At 42.7% G+C, this 17,928-nt stretch overlaps 1 protein-coding gene across 1 annotated transcript in view; it reads left to right on the forward strand.

Annotated features, from left to right (window-relative positions):
- Positions 1 to 17,928, forward strand: part of EVC (EvC ciliary complex subunit 1) — a 609,121-nt gene that overhangs the window by 556,321 nt on the left and 34,872 nt on the right. The window contains exon 18 of the mRNA XM_086964104.1: positions 4,347 to 4,470. Within this exon, the coding sequence (XP_086820230.1) occupies positions 4,347 to 4,470 (124 nt within the window). The remainder of the gene's footprint in view (positions 1 to 4,346; positions 4,471 to 17,928) is intronic.

Below are 17,928 nucleotides of genomic sequence, written 5' to 3' on the forward strand. Positions count from 1 at the left end.
GGGACGGAAAAAACCTATCAAGGTATTCGCTGAGTACTGAATTGAAATCTCCTCCCACCAACCAAGGGATTCCATTCCATTGAGCTAGTATCCCTGACAGGTGTTCAAGAAAAGAGGGTTGGTCTATGTTCGTGGCGTAGATGGAGCCTAGCAATATTGTTTGGCCATTTAACCGCCCTATTCAAGAGAACAACAGAGAGAGTAAGGGATTGTGTCCACTCGTGATGGACGAGGAATACTCCTGGTCCCCTGGTCTCAGATATTGAAAAACAAATGAAGGAGTATCACCCGATGTATAGGCTGAAGGTTTTCCAAAATTGGAATAATTATTCCTTTTCTAAAAAAACCCTCCAAGGGTACTGTGTGAGAGTGTTGGTGTCTCGACTCTCGCAGCTGTGCGCTGCTGTGATATTCAAGAGAACAACAGAGAGAGTAAGGGATTGTGTCCACTCGTGATGGACGAGGAATACTCCTGGTCCCCTTGTCTCAGATATTGAAAAACAAATGAAGGAGTATCAAGGTTTTTTTTAGAAAAGGAATAATTATTCCAATTTTGGAAAACCTTCAGCCTATACATCGGGTGATACTCCTTCATTTGTTTTTCAACATTTAACCGCCCTCTCACAAAAGTATAGCTGCCCTCAGCATCAATTATGTCCCCCTCGTGAACATACTTGACTGCTGCTCTTATCCATATCAGTGTGCCTTGTGCCTGCTCTGAGTAAGTAGTAAAGAATACCTGGCCTCTCCACCTTCTGCGCAGCCTTTCCAGTTCAGTGTGTGACATGTGTGTTTCCAGCAGCAAGGCGATGCCAGTTAACCAATGCTGTAGGTATGAAAAGATTAGAGTATCTGCGTGTGGGGGTGAATTCCGCGTATATTCCACGTGATTGTGTTAACTTGCGTCATGTCTGGCTATTGTGCCTTTCAGGGAAACCTGGTATGAGAAAAAGCAATATTGAATCTATGGTGCCTATGGGGACCCCAGGCTGGCCTTGCTGAACCAATAGCCTAAGTTTAAACCATAACATTTGTAACTATTGGGGGCAAACTCTACGGAGATGTCCGTCCAAACTTTATGCCCAACAATGGCAATAACTATTCCACTGTAGTGTCTGTTGGGGGTATTTGTGGTGTGTGCCTAATTGCAATTTTAGCTATCCCTCTATGTCAGAGTGTTGCACCCTGCCTACCCAGCCAGTGTGCAAGGGTGTATATTCACAAAGTGTGTGTGTCACTGGTCGCAGGTTTATGTGTGGGTGTGCGCGCAGCCAGCTGAGGTGCCATCATTTAACAATATCACAGTAGAAAATTTCAATAAAGCCTCTACTTGTGTCTGCTGTCTCTTTCAGGTTGCATGGAATTTATGCTCAGTCATATAATGTTATTGGCAGTCTGCGGTGTGACGTCAGACAGCTGCATGTCATGCAGGTCATCAGGCCTGGGGATCAATGAGCCGCTAGCTGCCACTGACCCAGAGGAACTCGCATCTGGCCTTCTTGGCGTATCATAGTCTCAAGTGCCGCAGCAACCTCCAAGGCACCTTGATGTTCCATCCTCCTCTGCTCCGAGTTCAGGGGCCGTTGCCACTGAAGTCGTGTTTACGGGCTTCCCGCGTCTCACTCTCCGATCATTCCTTCTGCCTGATGTTTTAGATGGTTCAGTTGCAGAGAGTAGGTGAGCTCCAGCTCGTGAAGGTGGCGTTTCACGGCTGTGTAAGTGCTTCTGCGCCTCTGCGCCTCTGCGCTGTGTAGTTTGGGAATGCCATTATTGGGCTTCCGCTGACCTTGAGATCTGTGATCTTAAGGGTTTCACGCAACAATGCATCTCTATCCCTATTATTGGTCTTGGATGGGCCCCTGGGGGGGACACTGTGGGCCGGCACTCAATGTGCCCTATCAACTGTGAAGTGTCCCTGGCAGCAGTATATCTTTGAGTCAGCGCTCTATGTATAGTTCTGAGTTTCGCCCTTCCTCACCCTCTAGGAGGCTCACCATACGAACATTATTGCGGCGGGAGCGCCCCTCTGCATCTTTGACCCTGTACCCCAGTGCATGCATGCAGTCTAAAATGTCCTGTAGGGCAACGGTGTGGCTTTGGGTAATAGGTTTCAATTCCGTTAAAGACTGGTTCTGCAAGTGAACCCTCTCAGCTAACTTATGGTGATCGGCATGTAGAAGAGTAAAGTCTGAGGTGACCTTATCAATCTTGGATTCAAGGGAGGATCATGCCTGGTCTAGCGTGGCCCCGATCTTTTCCAACACCGTCAGCACTGAATCAAGTTTGGCAGCCAGTGTTGAATTTGGCATGTCACTAGCCTCATGCCCTCCTGCACGCACTGGTTCTGAGATGCCAGTATGCTTGTTGCTCTGCTGGTCGTTTGTGCGCAACCAGCCCATTACTAGCTGCTGTGCCGAAGGCATTCTCCACAAGTAGACAGTTTCCGTGTGAATGCACAAGGTGTGCGCTAACTTGGCTCTGTGACCAGGCCGAGTTCCAAAATGTCAGGTAATAGATATAGTACAGGGTCTCTCTGGCGCACTACTCCAGCTGTGACTTTTTGTCTAAGGTATTGCGTTCCCAGGGCATCGTTATGTAGGCGCGTCTCCCTGAGGCGGCCCCAAGGGCAGTCACTGCCTTGATCTCATGGGGCACTTCCCCTGTGTCCTTGTAATTATGTATGGCACCTATTTGTCGAGGTGGGGAGTTCCCAGGTAGGTTGTGCTCCTGGTGACTCCTGGCCTGTCCACTGGGTGTCCCCCTTCTCTGTACCGCCTGGGCCTGAGCCCAATCTGGCACCCCAGGATTACTTACAGCACTAATGGTAGGTACCTTGGTCAGGCAGTTACTTCCCCCCCAGTTCGGCTCCTCGCTCTCTGCGGTCCCATTTCAGCTTCCTGCCAGGCCGCGCTGTGGGCCTCATTACTTTGCTGATTTTGCTGCTGACTGGTGCTAGGCCCTGAGTGGGATTCACTGCCGCACATGGTTTCCTGGCTTCTGCTGTAACTCAGCCTTGGTGTGCCTCGCCCCAATAAGGTGATTCTAGGATACCATGCTCCAAATCTTGGTGTCTCCCGCCCGTTTGCCTGTGAGGGGCCTGATACTCGGGCGCCAATTTCCACTCACCACCGATGGGACCTTGATATTTCCTTGCTTTGCCGGCGGTGAGGCACCTCTGCGTGTTGCGATGGGGGCACTTTAGCTTCCCATTCATGTGACCACTCGCCTACCATCACTGAGTATGGAGGGGTAGTGCCCCGCCCCAGCCGTGGCCGTGTTCAGCAGGCCCTCAGGAGGGAGCGCAGTTCTCTGCCAGACTTCAGACCTCTGTCAGCATGTGGGTCTCCGCCAGTAGAGCGGAGAGCTCCTCAATCCCCCGCCGTTCCATCGCTGGTCACACTCGCTCAAACTCTGGGTGCTCCCTCAGCTGCGGCGGACTGTTCCAACTGGCCGCAGCATCTGCACGGTCTAGTTGTGCAGGCCACAGCTCGCTCTCGGCGTTGCTGCAAAGTTCTCCCGGTCAGTGGGGGAGCTCCGTTGCTTCCAGCGGGGATGCTCCGGCTTCTCACCTGCCTGGCCTCTCGGCTGCTGCCACAACTTCTGTAGGGGCCACGTTTAAACCGACCAGAGCCCTGTTCGCTAGGCCCCCAGTGGGAGAGCAATTCCCTGTCGGTCTCCAGGCCTCTGCTGATGTGTGGAGTCTCACCGGTAACAAACAAGCACTTCCTCTGCTGCCTTCGGCTCTGCCGCCTGTGCCGATCGCTTTTACTATTCCCTCGGGTGCTGCCTCTGCTGTAATGACTTCTTCCCGCCGGCCGTTGCGTTTTTGTGGCCTGGCTGTGTAGGCTGCAGATCGGTGACGGCGCTGCCGCAAGAGTTTCTACTGGTCGACCACTGCACTTCAGGTGCTTGGATAGCTCCGGTGCAGGATTGCAATCAGGGAAATCAAGGGATTGTTGGCGGAGCTCTAGCTTCTTGCGTCCACCATGATGGCTCACTAGCCACGCCCCCGAATCTTATTGGCTTTTTATGTTATTCGAATATATATGTAGACATCTGGCATTGGTATGACCTTATAGCACTGTTCATAATCAACAGTGCTGTCTCCAACATTCTAAGTTTACTATCTCCAATTTGAGCATTATTATGATATACTTAGGATATTGTGGTCCATTTGAACTGTGGGTTAATTGCTTGGTATGAACTTGGATTAACATGTAAAGGATCATCTCTATCCCTAATCTATAGTTACAAAATGTGTTAAAACTGAGCAAAAGATGGGCTATAGTTTATATTTGTTAGACATAGTAACAACATTAAAAAAACTGCTGCCTTTTCTTGACTAGGGTGTTGCTGAAAGGAAATATGCTGATGGATCACAATGATGTTCAACTAAATCGGCTAAAGTGTCTAAAGCAAAAGAAACAAGTTCTGTCTCAGATGGACACACAGCTTCAGAATAAGTTGAAGGTACATTTATTTCTCACAACTCACCAAGAGAAGGTCCGCATTATCGATTCATATTGGATATTATATTAGCATGACATCTACCAAGTCTTTTTAATTTTAAAAAGGTTAACTGTGTGTGGTTTTACTGCCTGACTGTATAATGCTGCTTCCAAATATTTATGGTTATCACTGTGGGTGCACAAGGTTGGATCAACCTTGTCAGCCTCAATTTTATTGGATCTATGTGAAAAAAAAAAAATTCCAAAACTACCTTGGCCCAATTACCATTGCCAAACATGTTTAAGATGTTTGTCACCCTTTGTAGGTCCAGGCAAATCCTACTGGCAAAAAGCTAAGTGGTAAAAACACCTTGTCCCAGGCATCCAAAAATGAAAAAACCTCTAGAACTTGCAGGAAATGTTCTATACTGTCTGTTCTGGGGCACCAAATGTTCTCAAATATTCTGGGCCATCTCTTTTAACCAGAGACCATGGGTTCCCCACTTCATGTCATGCTCACAGCCAAAGGTTCAGTTTCAACTGGTCTTTATTCTTCTTTCAAATGTGACCTTTACACTATTGTCCTTGTCGGTCAATAAGAGGCCAGTCTTCTCAACTATGAGAATAGACTTTTAATATCAGAGACTCAAGATAATTGAAGAATAACACTCCCTAATTCTTCCCCAAGCGGATAGCTTATCTCTATCTTCATGATGTACTCTCTGTTATACACAAACATTGTATGTGGATCATTAATTGATGAGGTTGCAGGGGGATTACAATATAATATACAAAACATAACCCCCTCTACCTCTTTGGTTTAATTCAATATGGACATATTTCCATATTCATTTTTAGAAAGCCTCTTTTTATTTATTGATTTTGCCCAAATAGAAAAGATTTACAATACAAATATATGATGTTGTTCTTTGAAAAAGTCTTGATCACAACATATTTAATCCATTTTTTTATATAGTTGCCCACGCCCCTACCTGAAAGATACACACAATCCCCTTCCATAATACACACATCGTATTTGGTAAAACAATATACTTAGATATTTTTGTCTAGGTTCCCTTAAGGTGTTCATGATGTCATACAACCTTGTGTAAGGTCTACAGGCAAGATATAGTTTCCACTGTCTCTATCCACACTGTCAGGTAGACACATGTTTTAATGGTTAAGTTGTGATGGAGAGCACCTCCTTCGGGCCAATTTTCTTTTAGAATGGCAGAATACGAGCTAGGGAACAGTGAACATATGTATAAAAACAGAAAATATTTATAGTTTTAATCTCTCCATGAATATTTATTTAATCTTTGATCGTTTTTGTTCTGAAATTGTTTCATTTTATTAATCTAGTGAACCTAAAAACCCATCATAATATCAACTTTGTGCATCTTAAAATATGACACCATTTCCCTTCTAGATAAGTGCTTTTCACCTGCATGAAATGATCCATCAGCTACTTGATATAAATAGCCTATCTCTAAATATAAAAAATTCCCTTACTTATCTGCTATGCACCCTTTAAGTATATCCGTTCCAATATGATTCTTCTTCAGAGTTATCTCTTCATCTAAATGTGTCTAAGAAAGTGCCATGTGTTCTAGAAATCAGATAATACTAAAAGAATCTTCCTGTTAAGACTTAACTGGTCCTATTTTAGGAGCCTACAGTCTACGTACGGTTAAAGGGACTACCATATAGTGTGGCATTACTCATTTGTGAGTCATTATACTTTTTCATTATCTAAATTACTTAATAAGTATTTAATTTCCAAGCTTTTCACACTTACATATACATTTTTTCTATGGAGTTAAAAACATGACATGGTCACCTTTGAAGCTATTATCTATTACTGTTGTGCACTTGATAGATAATAACAGATTAATTATATTTTCAATGGTCACAACTACATCAACATTAGTACCTCCCTGATACCATTCCAATTTTAAGTCAAAAACTAATTTATCTACACTAGATCGTTATATCATGCTGACATCTTAATATTTGTTATACTGACTGGTTTTAGTTGCATCCTCATATATCTCTCATGGATCATTACCACCGGCAAAATGGTTGGCCCGTCAATTGCCGCTAATATTTTATAGCATGTGACATCACGCTTGTGCCAACATTCTCTCTGATCCATTTTTCTATGTTGCTCACTTTCTGCACGCTTAAGTGATTCTACAGCATCCATATTGGAATATACTGTTTCGCATCTGTACACAGGCATCTCTAAACAAAAGAATCAATTTACCTGAGCATGTTTCTGGTAAGCGCTCTTAAAGTACAACACCTAAACCCATCAAATTATATCTATTACTATTTATCCTTATATCCTTCCCAACTAGATATTGCATATATGATCTGAAAATACTTGTGCCTAATATTAGCGGAATGATTTGATTCAGGACTTGATCGAGGTATCTATATTGCTGAACAAGTAGTTTGAACAGAAATGTCTATTTTATAAGGCATATATCACTATACGTTAATCTATAGGGAGGTATATATACTCTGAGCATTGGTTAAAAAAATGTCTATATTGTGATGCAAGTATTTCACTTCAGTTTACCAATTTGTCCACCCACTTCTATTCCATATGCCATTTCCCTTGGGATCCTTTAGTTCAGAACTAGATTTAAAGTGAATAGCCAATTTACATCCCTAGGTTTTAACACTTTCTTTGAGTTTTCTTCTCCAACATGACTTCCTATCTTTCCCAAGATAATCCATCTGCAGTACCCTTCTTTGTTTATGTTAAATACAGTGTTTTACTAATGGTGCTTTGATCTTTTTAATAGCAACCAGTGCTCTCCTAAACTTGTTTTTATTTGATGGCCTACTTCTCCTATAGATCCTAAATAACATGGGAACAAGACCAACGATACCGCATTAATATATATATAATCAATTTGTCATTGTTATGTCTGGATTCTTGGCGTGGTTGCCCTTGCCTTTTTGCCTTCAGACCAATGTCTAAAGGTGTTCCGTGATTTCTTGCAAACTTTGTTTTATTAGTTATATTCTTACTTCTAAAATTTCTGGTCACACTGTTGTGGCCCCTGACTCATAGAACTTTGCCTAGATAAAGTGTTAAAAACTTCTCCCAAGTCTGTGGTTATTACAGGAAATGTAAATTATTGAATGTTACCTATTATTCTAACTCCCTTTTCGATCCCTAGGACTTATAACATAAGTGACAAGGATTGGTAAGTCATGATTTATAAGTCCTAAAAGGAATCAAAGTACTGATAGGCTGTAAGTAGAAGCAGAATTACTAGTTCAAAGTGTAGATTTTTATGGGCCTAGGTGAGTATGGTAAATAAAGCTGGTAGTCCCGCCCGCCATCAGTATACTCTTCTGGTAGCAGAGCGACGGTTAGGGTTTAATTAAAGATAGGAAGTTTGTGTATTGAATATTGATTGTTTATTGATTATTGATTTATGTACTAACCAAAACCCGTCTGTATTGTTATTTGCTGTTTGGAAATCCCGGGATACTGAATAGCGGGTGGTAAATGGAAACCACACTGCAGTGAGGTTACGTGCCTTGATGGAATAGGTGCAGAAAGTTAGTTAAAACTTGAAGCACTAGTTAGAGATTGTTTCTTGTATAAAGTTAGGAGTGATTGACAGCAAAGAAGTTCGCTGGTAAAACTTTGGTCTTATAACACCTAGAAAGGGTAAGTCTGGAGGAGTAACAGGTTATTTTTGCTTGAGTGAAGAGTAAGCGGAAAGTTGTTTTACTCGCAGTGAATGAAGGGTAGATGGAAATAGGTTTACTTGTTGTGAAAGATATTATCTGTTCTATTGAATTTAGTCAATCAAGCACAGTAGCGAATGTTTTCATATTGTTAAATAAGGAAATGAATAATTAGAACTTAAGGAAATTGAATTGTCATATTACCTTGCAAAGGAGGGAGTCAGTCGCGGGTATTGCACTGACGTATTAGGGAGCCGCGCTGGGATTGGTAGAAGCAGCGGGTGTGTAGCCGTGAGAAAATTGTAAAGGAGGGGTGAGTGCAGAGAGTGAGACGCGCGTCACAGAAAAGCTGCGCAGGCATTGGTTAATGCACATTGTAAGCGAAATACTAATTAGTCATTGAATTTAAGAGACACGCTGGTATTCGAGAAATGTTTCTGCAAAGTAAACAGTCATTTAACTAAATTTATTAGAATTTCGTAGAAATTTAGACAGCGGTACATGTGGCATTTAGATCCTGCAATCATAGGAAATCGTCCAGATAGAAAAAATGTAGGTTTTACCCGAGAACAGAGTATAGACCGTACAACATCTACGGAGAAAAGATAAAAATTTTGTTTATGCAGAAAATCAAGAATTACTTTAAAAAAGATAAACAAGTGAAAACTAGAGAAGGTATTATTATTCCACCATCAAAAACGCCTGCATCATACATGATGGTAGAAAGAGGCTACCACACTTGTGTGTGGTTAGAAAATTGGATGGAGTATACCAAAGATGAAGGCATATTTGCATTTCCCGAACATGGTACATTTAATGGTAGAATACTGCACAATTTGCGAACTTGCATGAATGAATTTGACCCCAGACCAAGATTAACACAATTTGAATCTCTAGAAGAATGGGAGAAAGAGGCTTTTGAACGAGATAACCACAGAAGAGCCGACTGGAAGTAAAAGCACTGAGAAAATGAATTGTTTAATGACTAGCGGTGGTGATTCAGATGATGAATATTTAGATGATTTGTTAATGAAAAATTCGCCACCTTACCAGGAAGAAACTAATAACGTTTCTCAGGAACGAGAAGTGCATCTGTAGTAAGCCCAGATGAATTAGAAAGGTGGACCCGAGACATGGAGAAGCAAAAATAACAGCCAACGATATTGGACATATTCAAATTAAGGGTAGAATTGGAAGAAATGGTAGATGGAAATGTAGGATTTGAAAGGTTAAACTCTTAAAAAGGTTAAAAAATTGTTGTTCATATGTAGAAGTATTACTCGAAATACAAAAATATATCATGAGAAATTTATGAATTTGGCTTTCTAAATAGGAATTGACATTGGCAAATTAAAAGTATTATAGAAACCATATAGAGCTGAATTTTCTGTCAAAGATTTTAAAAACATGAATGTGTCAGGACGTAAATTGCAGATAAAGGATCTGTTTTCGTTGGTGCAAAAATGGGGAGATCTAGACAAATGCAAAGCCAGATGGACTAAGAAAAGGGAAGAAGTATAGGCTAATAAAAATGTATCAGAGTATTTACTAAAAGAAACAGAAAAGGCTGAAAGGTTGTGTCCGATGAGAGAAGTACCAGGAGGAGGTTAAGTACATGTCCCATCGTCTCAACAGGATATATTATCATTTACTAATGACTTCCCAAAGCTTAGAGAAAAACCTGTAGAATGTACTGGCAAGTTGAGAGGTTCGTGAAAGTTTCAAAGGTATTGTTGAAAGATTTGGATGGTTTATTTGACATAGTTGTTCCAGCTGATTTAAGAACTAAGTGTAAAATCACAGTAGATCGGCCAGATGATGATTAACCTAGAGATCCAAAGACAGGAGCCCTGTCAGAATAGGTAATGAAAGAGTAAAATAAGGTAATAACCTACTTAAAGGGAAAGATTCCCCCAAAGGAAACAGACTGGACTAAAATACACAGAACCACTCAAAATAAAGATGAAATCTGTACATGCATATTATGAAAGCCTATTACAGGTATTTAAACAGTACAGTGGTTTAGAAAACATTGATAATAAGGACATGGCACATTTTATATATCGTTTTGTGTCTGGACTAAAACCAGAAATTTCCCAAACGATTGAAGAACATAAAATATGTTGGCAAGCAAAACCTGTTGACGAGATTCTAAAGTATGCAAAATACTGTGAGGATGAAATTGATATTAAGCGAAAGAACTTAAAAGAAAATGTAATGTGGGCTCAAGTAAAAATGGCAGAACAGCAGGAACTTCAGTTAAGTCAGCAAGCGAATAGTCAGAAAAGAGGTCACGTTCTGCACGCTTAAGTGATTCTACGGCATCCATATTGGAATATACTGTTTTGCATCTGCGAAGGAAGTGGAGATAAACCCAGAGGAAAGATGAGTAAAGAAGAGGCAAAGAAAAAGTTTCCCTGTCATGGCATTGGAGAAACAAATGTAAATTAATACAGAATAATAATGTCCAAAATCAAAATTCATAGACGCAAAATGAGGTGTCAATTAGACAGCTGCAACAGGTAATACATAATCATTTACCTCAAGCCCCTATGCAGATTTTGAGTCAAGCTAAATACAGTGTGGACACCGGATTTTGGGAGGGAAGTGGTAAGAAAAATACGGTAACACCACAGTTTCTTTTGCAGGACACATTTTTTAATGGCGAGGCTTACTGACAGTGCCTGAGAGGAGGGAAGAGGAATACGTACTTGGCGCATCCTCATCGGTAGATCAGTCAGGTCCATATATTGAGGGAAAAGTGGAGAGAAATGATGTTACCTTTTTGTTGGACACTTGTGCTACCCGTTTTACTGTGAGAACAGCAGATATCTCAAACCTACCCCTCTCGGGAGAAGCGATCGAAGTAGTCGGCGTTTCTAATAAACAAATTAGGACCCCCGCCACAGAGCCAATAGAATTCTGTATCGGTAATTTTAGAGAGATGCACAAGTTTGTAGTGTGCAACTCTAACCCTGTAAATTTACTAGGACGGGATTTACTGTGCAAGATGAATTGCACAATCTTTTGCACATCAAATGGTGTTGAAATTCAGACTCCAGATGAAGATGGAGTGTACAAAATGATGTTCGCTAAGCAAGAAACATAAGTTAAAAAGATGTTCCTAGAAGATTTACCAGACGAACTGAAAACCTTTGTGAATCCTAATGTGTGGGATTTTTCTGGAAAAGAAGTAGGTTTGATGGCAGATGTCCATCCTATAAAAGTGACAGTAAAAGAAGGTGCAGTTTTCCCAAATATTCGACAGTACAAAATGAGTCCTGAAATTACAGCAGGTGTCGCAAAAGAAATAGAGCGTTTGGTTGGACACTGGTTCTAGAAGAAATAATGAGCAGTCCTTACAATTCACCTATAATTGGCATAAAGAAACCAAACTGAAAGTACAGGGTGGTCCAAGACCTCCGGAAAATTAATAAAATTGTTGTCCCATGTTGCCCAGTAGTTCCGAATCCAGCAGTAATTCTGTATCAAATACCACGGAAAGCAGGATGGTTCACTGTAATTGATTTAAGCCCTGCCTTCTTTTCTATTCCATTCCATCCAGAGAGCAAGTTTTTTTTCGTTCAAATTTGACAAGCATGTTTTTTTGTTTGGAATCGTGTTCCACACGGATACATGGAAAGCCCATCCATTTTTAATCCTATTCTGAAAACATTTTTTTGAATCACTGATGTTGCCCGGACAATCTGTTCTGGTGCAGTATATCGATGATCTATTATTAGCATCAAGAACCAGAGATGACTGCATGATTGATTCCATTGCATTATTGAATTATTAAGCAAAGGGTGGACATAAAGTTTCCCCTAAAATATTGCAAAACTGTACAACCTCAGTCAAGTATCTGGGACACCAGTTAGAACGAGGGGTCAGAAGAGTGGCATCTGAGAGAATCAAAATAATTCAAAACATGAAACCACCCCAAACTCAGAAAGAAATCAGAATGTTTCTTGGAGTGGTAGGTTACTGCAGGCAGTGGATTGAGGAATTTGCAGTGCTAGCCAAACCATTGATTCAGCTGACAAAGAAACGAGCAAAAGATCCAGTCGAATGGGATGATGAAAGCATGACTGCTTTCCCAAAATTACGCAACTGCCTCTGTGAAGCACCAGCATTAGGTTGCCTGATTGGCACAAGAGATAATTGTGCTCTCTCAGTTCTAACCCAGACCCATGGGTTAATGCAACGTCCTGTGGTATTTTTCTGCCACATTGGACCCAGTGGCATCTGCACTACCAGGTTGCCTAAAATCGGTAGCTGCAACTCGCATGAGTCTTGAGCAAAGTGAATCCATTGTCATGGGACACCCTGTAACACTATATGTCCCAAATGCTGTCGTGATTCTGTTAACTCAAACACAAACTCAATATTTAACTCCTAGTCGGATGACTGAATCTGAAAGAAATATCCTTGGTTCCGAGAACGTGACAATAGTCAGGTGTACTATTCTAAATCCAGCTACCCTATTGCCAAATTCCTACTTTGAAGAAGTAAGGAAGGAAGTAGAACATGATTGTATTGCCCTCACTGAATTCAGTACTAAACCTCGCACAGACATACAAGAAGAATCTTTAAAAGACCCAAAACATGAGCTATTTGTAGATGTCTCGTGTATGCACGATGAGGAAGGAGGACTAAGCACTGTTTATGCTGTGTGCACATTATCTGGTAGAGTTAAAGCATCCTATTTACCAGGAGTCAAGTCTGCGCAAGTTACCTAATGGGAGAAATTGGGGAGTAACCATTTACACTGATAGCCAGTATGGTTACAGGGTTGCGCATGACTTTTGCCAGCTGTGGATGCAAAGGGAGTTCATGACCTCTTCAGTAACCCCTATTAAAAATGGATAATTTGTAAAAGAATTACTTGAAGCAATTCAATTGCCTAAAGAATTGGGTGTGGTCAAGTGTGCTGCTCTTCAATCTTATGCTGACCAAGGTGGCCCAACATTGTGCCAGATATAGAATGGCAGTAAACAAGAAAATCGATGCATGTGGTGGAATCAGCTGCTCACGTATGCTGTTGTGAGGAATAAATACATGGGAGGAAGTGAGAGATTTGCAAAGCGAAGCAGAACTCAAAGAAAAGGAAGGCTGGGAGAAAATAGGGTGTCAGATAATACCTGAAGATGGTGTGATAGTTTACCTAGATGGGAGACCAGTGTTACCTGACTGTATGCTTGCACCAATGGCCAGAATGTACCATGGGGACTCCCACATAGGCACAGACGCTATGTTTGTTCAGACAGGATTGGTTTAATGTGAAGTTCATGAACATATCAGAGAGTCTTTGCCAGAGATGCTTAATTTGTCAGCGAATGAACCTTGGTAGGAAAACTGTGGTTTGTCCTGGGAAAATTGGGAATGCAGAAGGCCCGTTTATCAGATTACAACTTGATTTCATTCAATTACCTGTTTGTCGAGGATTAAAATATGTTTTAGTCATCATTTGTTTATTTTCCAAATGGGTAGAAGCATACACAACCAGGAGGAATGACAGCTTAACTGTGGCCACGCTCTTTTTAAGAGAGCTCATTCCTCGGTTCGGTTTTCCAGTAACGATTGAATCAGACCATGGGAAACATTTTAATAATGACTGATTTGTGAAGCATTCAAAATGGAGCAAAAGTTGCACCGTGCATACCGCCCAGAGACTTCTGGAGTGGTAGAACAACTGAATGGCACAGTCAAAGCAAGATTAGGAAAGATGTGTGAATCTACCCAATTGGAATGGCCTGATGCTGTACCTCTTGTCCTGATGGGACTCAGAAGCATTCCAGACAAGAAAATAGGCTTAAGTCCCCATGAAATACTCATGGGAAGGGCAATGAGGCAAGCATGTGTGCCAGGACACAAGCTTTAAACTATATCTGATGATTTAGGGCCAGATGTAGGTAATCCAGATATACAGAGTCCTTAATAGCAAATTTTACCGATTCTTAATTAAGGACTCAGTATTTCTGATGTACGTAATGAATCAGTAAAAATTACCAATTCGTTATAAATCGCTAAAAAATAGCTATTCGGTATGGATCGGTAAAAAATAAATACTGAAAACCCATCACCGAATTGTTATTACCGAATCCCAAATACCAAATCAGTAAATACCGATTTGGTAATTAAAAAAATTATAATTGTGGAATCAGCCAATCCTGTGCATCCCCATTACCTCCCAAACAGGAAGTGGCCACACCCAAGCAGCTGCACTAAACCTGGAGCTGACTATGAGGCAGGAAGCAGAGCAGATAAGTCAGGAGCAACTCAGCTGAATTTTGCAACATAAACCTAGCAAAATGACCAACCAGGAGAGGGAGATGGAGGCTGGTGAAAGGAAAAGGAAACAAAAATTCAGTGAGAGGGAGCTGGAGGTCCTCATTGAAGATATGACCAAGGACCATGATAAGTTATTTGGGAAGTTATTTGGAAAGCAGTCCCTGCACGTGCCAGAGTCTCAAAAAAGGCAGATATGGCTTGCAATTCAGGATAAAATCAATGCCATTGGAGTCACCCAGCGCTTCATTGAGGACCTGAAGAAAAAATTGTATGATTTGAGGAAGACTGCTAAGGGGAGGATGGCAGAGAGGCAGAAGCAGACCAACCAAACAGGTGGAGGGAGGAATACAGCACCTACACCAACTGCTCTGGATCTCCTGGTTGAGTCCATCCTCCAGCCGTAGAGTGTGAGTGGGGTTTGCCATGCAGACAGCTCAGCCAGAGCTGCCAACAAACAAGGTAAGATACATTCACAGCATGCTGTGCCCCCCTCTACCTACCCCAATCCACAGAGAGGCATAGGGACTTCCACACCAGTACATGTTTTACTCATAACCTGCAATGCATTATGGGAGATGTAGTCAGAAGTAACACATCAGAACAGTCAGTCCACCAAATCCAAAGGCATGTGACACCAATTAGCAAGCAGAGGACAGTCAGTGTGATTGGCAGGCATTACATTTATTACAATGCAAATGCTGCCAGATAAGTGTGCATAAGTGCATTCTGTCTTCACAGGTGAGCCATCTCGTAGGGCAGCAGAGGGGAGCAGAGGAAAGGCACCCAGGACAGAGAGGAGACAAGAGGAGGAGGTCCAGTCACCTGCATGGCACACCACCCCACCACCCCCGCCACCACCACAACCACCGCCACCATCAACACTACCACCACAGACAGGCAAGAGGCATGCAGTGGCCACCCTCCAGCAGATGGAGGTGTCCGAGGAGGACAGCACAGGAGGACAACAGTCCACAGTGGCTGAGGATGCCAACAGGGTAGGATCACAGTCCCCCACAGAGCGCGCCCACACAAGTTCCAGATGCCGCAGGGCAAGAGCAGCTAGTCCTCATTCTCAGGGCAAAGATGACCATGTGTTCGCAGGCCTTGAAGGTAAAATGTTGAAGGTCCAACGCCTGCAAGGAAGAGCAATCAGGTCAGTGCAGTGGGAGATGGCACACATGAATGCCCACTTGCACCGCATAGAGAAGGGCATCAGTGCCATGAACTCCACCATGGCTGAGGGCATGAGGGACGTGGCCGAGTCTGTGAGGCTGCTGTGCAGCAAGTTAGATGAGATGAACCGCCTCTCCAGTGCAACCTCTCTCATGTGCAGGCGCTCAGTGGCCATGCAGGAGGAGATGACACACTGCATTCGTGATGTGGCTAGGGGGCTTGTCACAGTGACCACTGCACTTGAAGTGCTCCAAACTGACAAGGTGGCCACTACAGGTGATGGGGGTGAAAGTGGAGAGGCTACTAGCCATAGTAGCATCACGCCCCCTCCCACAGAGTCCAGGAGATGCAGCGAATGCCACAGCGCGAGCTCTGGACAGACTGGCAGTGCGGACAGTGGGGCAAAGAACATGGCAGTGCAGCGCATAGGCGCAAGAAGTAAAGCCAGCCATGATATAGTTGTACTCAAATGGGTGACAAAACCTATGTTTGTATGGAAACTGCTTTTGATCTTGGTGGTGTGCTATGATCATTAAACACCATCACTCACATACAGTAAATGGCTATGTCTCCTTACTTACTCAGAAATAATTGTGTGTTATCTCAGCCCGTCTGTGTCTTCCATCCGGTGCTGCTGCCACACCTACTGCGCTGTGCTCTGTCTGTGGACAGTCCTAACCCTTGTCCTCCGAGTTAGTTAATTCCACTGTTGTTCCTTTCTTTGTGAACAGCAAAACACACAAGATGATGGACGGAATGTTGCACAATGGCAAAACATTCACCCCCAGTCACAGATCTGGGTTTAATCCATCGTTATTTTGCTCACCAAGCCACCCCAGTTCAGACATGGCCATTTGAAAATCAGTCTTAACCCTGTGCCTCATGGGAACAGTCCAGACCGAACTGCCAAGCCATGTCTTCCCTGGACCGGAACCAAGCATCCTAGGACCGGTTTCTGACTATCAGCCGTCTTCAGCCAGGATAGCTTGACTCCAGTGGCTTAGCGAGCACGGGACCCACGTCTGGGCATACCCTTCCCACATAGGGTGAACAGCAAAACACCCAAGTTGATGGACCGAATGTTGCACAATGGCAAAACATTCACCCCCAGTCACAGATCTGGGTTTAGTCCATCGTTATTTTGCTCACCAAGCCACCCCAGTTCAGACATGGCCATATGCAAATCAGTCTTGACCCTGTGCCTCATGGGAACAGTCCAGACCGAACTGCCAAGCCATGTGTTACATCTTATCCCATTTCATATTCCCTGTACCTTTAAATCCTACATGTTATTCTTTAAGTGTTCTTAGAACACCACTGTGTTCTTGGCTTCTGGTCAGTTGCACTGTTCCTGGATCCAAGAGACTGATGTACATGTTGCTGTGCTGCTCATTAAATCAGCTTATTCCTGAACCAGTTCCTGTGGATTATTTAACAAAATTGGCGACGAGGGTGACCTTGGACTGATTGATGGCTGCAGCACAGAGGTGGAGTTTATTATGAATTTTATTTAAATGCTGGAAAACTTTATATGAAGATCTGCATCGTTTAAACCCCTTTAAAAGACTTGTCAGAGTATTTTCAGCAAGGAAGAAGAAAATCTGCATTTTATAACTCCTACCAACATCAAGATTTCGAATTTTGAATGTTTTTAAGGTAATTGCTTGTGTTTACCTTTGAATTGTCTGACTCTGGTTGGTGGATCGTAGACGCTGCGTGAGACCGACACGAGAGCCAACCAGCTGTTTTTCCACGAGACGAAGCTGAACGCGGGCGAGGTTGCGCAATATCAGGACGAGGACAAAGCTTCTGTCGTTACTAGTCAGTGAAGAGGTAATGACATCTTGAAGAACGTTTCTCCTCTTTCCATTCCACTCGCCGTGGACAACAACAACAGCGCAAAGCCGGCGAGGGTAACAACAGCGTTAGGACGTATGCGCGTGATGACGTAATCACGCAACGTCCAGCGTGACAGCCATTTTAGATTGGGATTTGTGTTTCCATAGTAACAAATCACCACGGATTGCCGTTTTTGGGTCGGTGTCCTTTGAAAATATTGCATACTTTTGGAAGAGTCAGGTGGTGCAATTTTTAAAAAGGAACAAGGATTTTACTAAAGTAGGAATTCGGAAGGCTTTAAATATATTTTCTTTTCATAGAAGTAAAAGTTAAAACTGAAGATAACGGTTATTCAGAGTTATTTGTTTTTACACAACATACAGTTACAAGTGTTAGCGCAAAGAAGTCTAAGAAGTCTTTATAACATATTATAGGATATTGTTTTAAATTTCTCTATAATTAA

Source organism: Lissotriton vulgaris, chromosome 3_2, assembly GCF_964263255.1.
Source record: "Lissotriton vulgaris chromosome 3_2, aLisVul1.2, whole genome shotgun sequence".
Lineage (NCBI taxonomy): Eukaryota > Metazoa > Chordata > Amphibia > Caudata > Salamandridae > Lissotriton > Lissotriton vulgaris.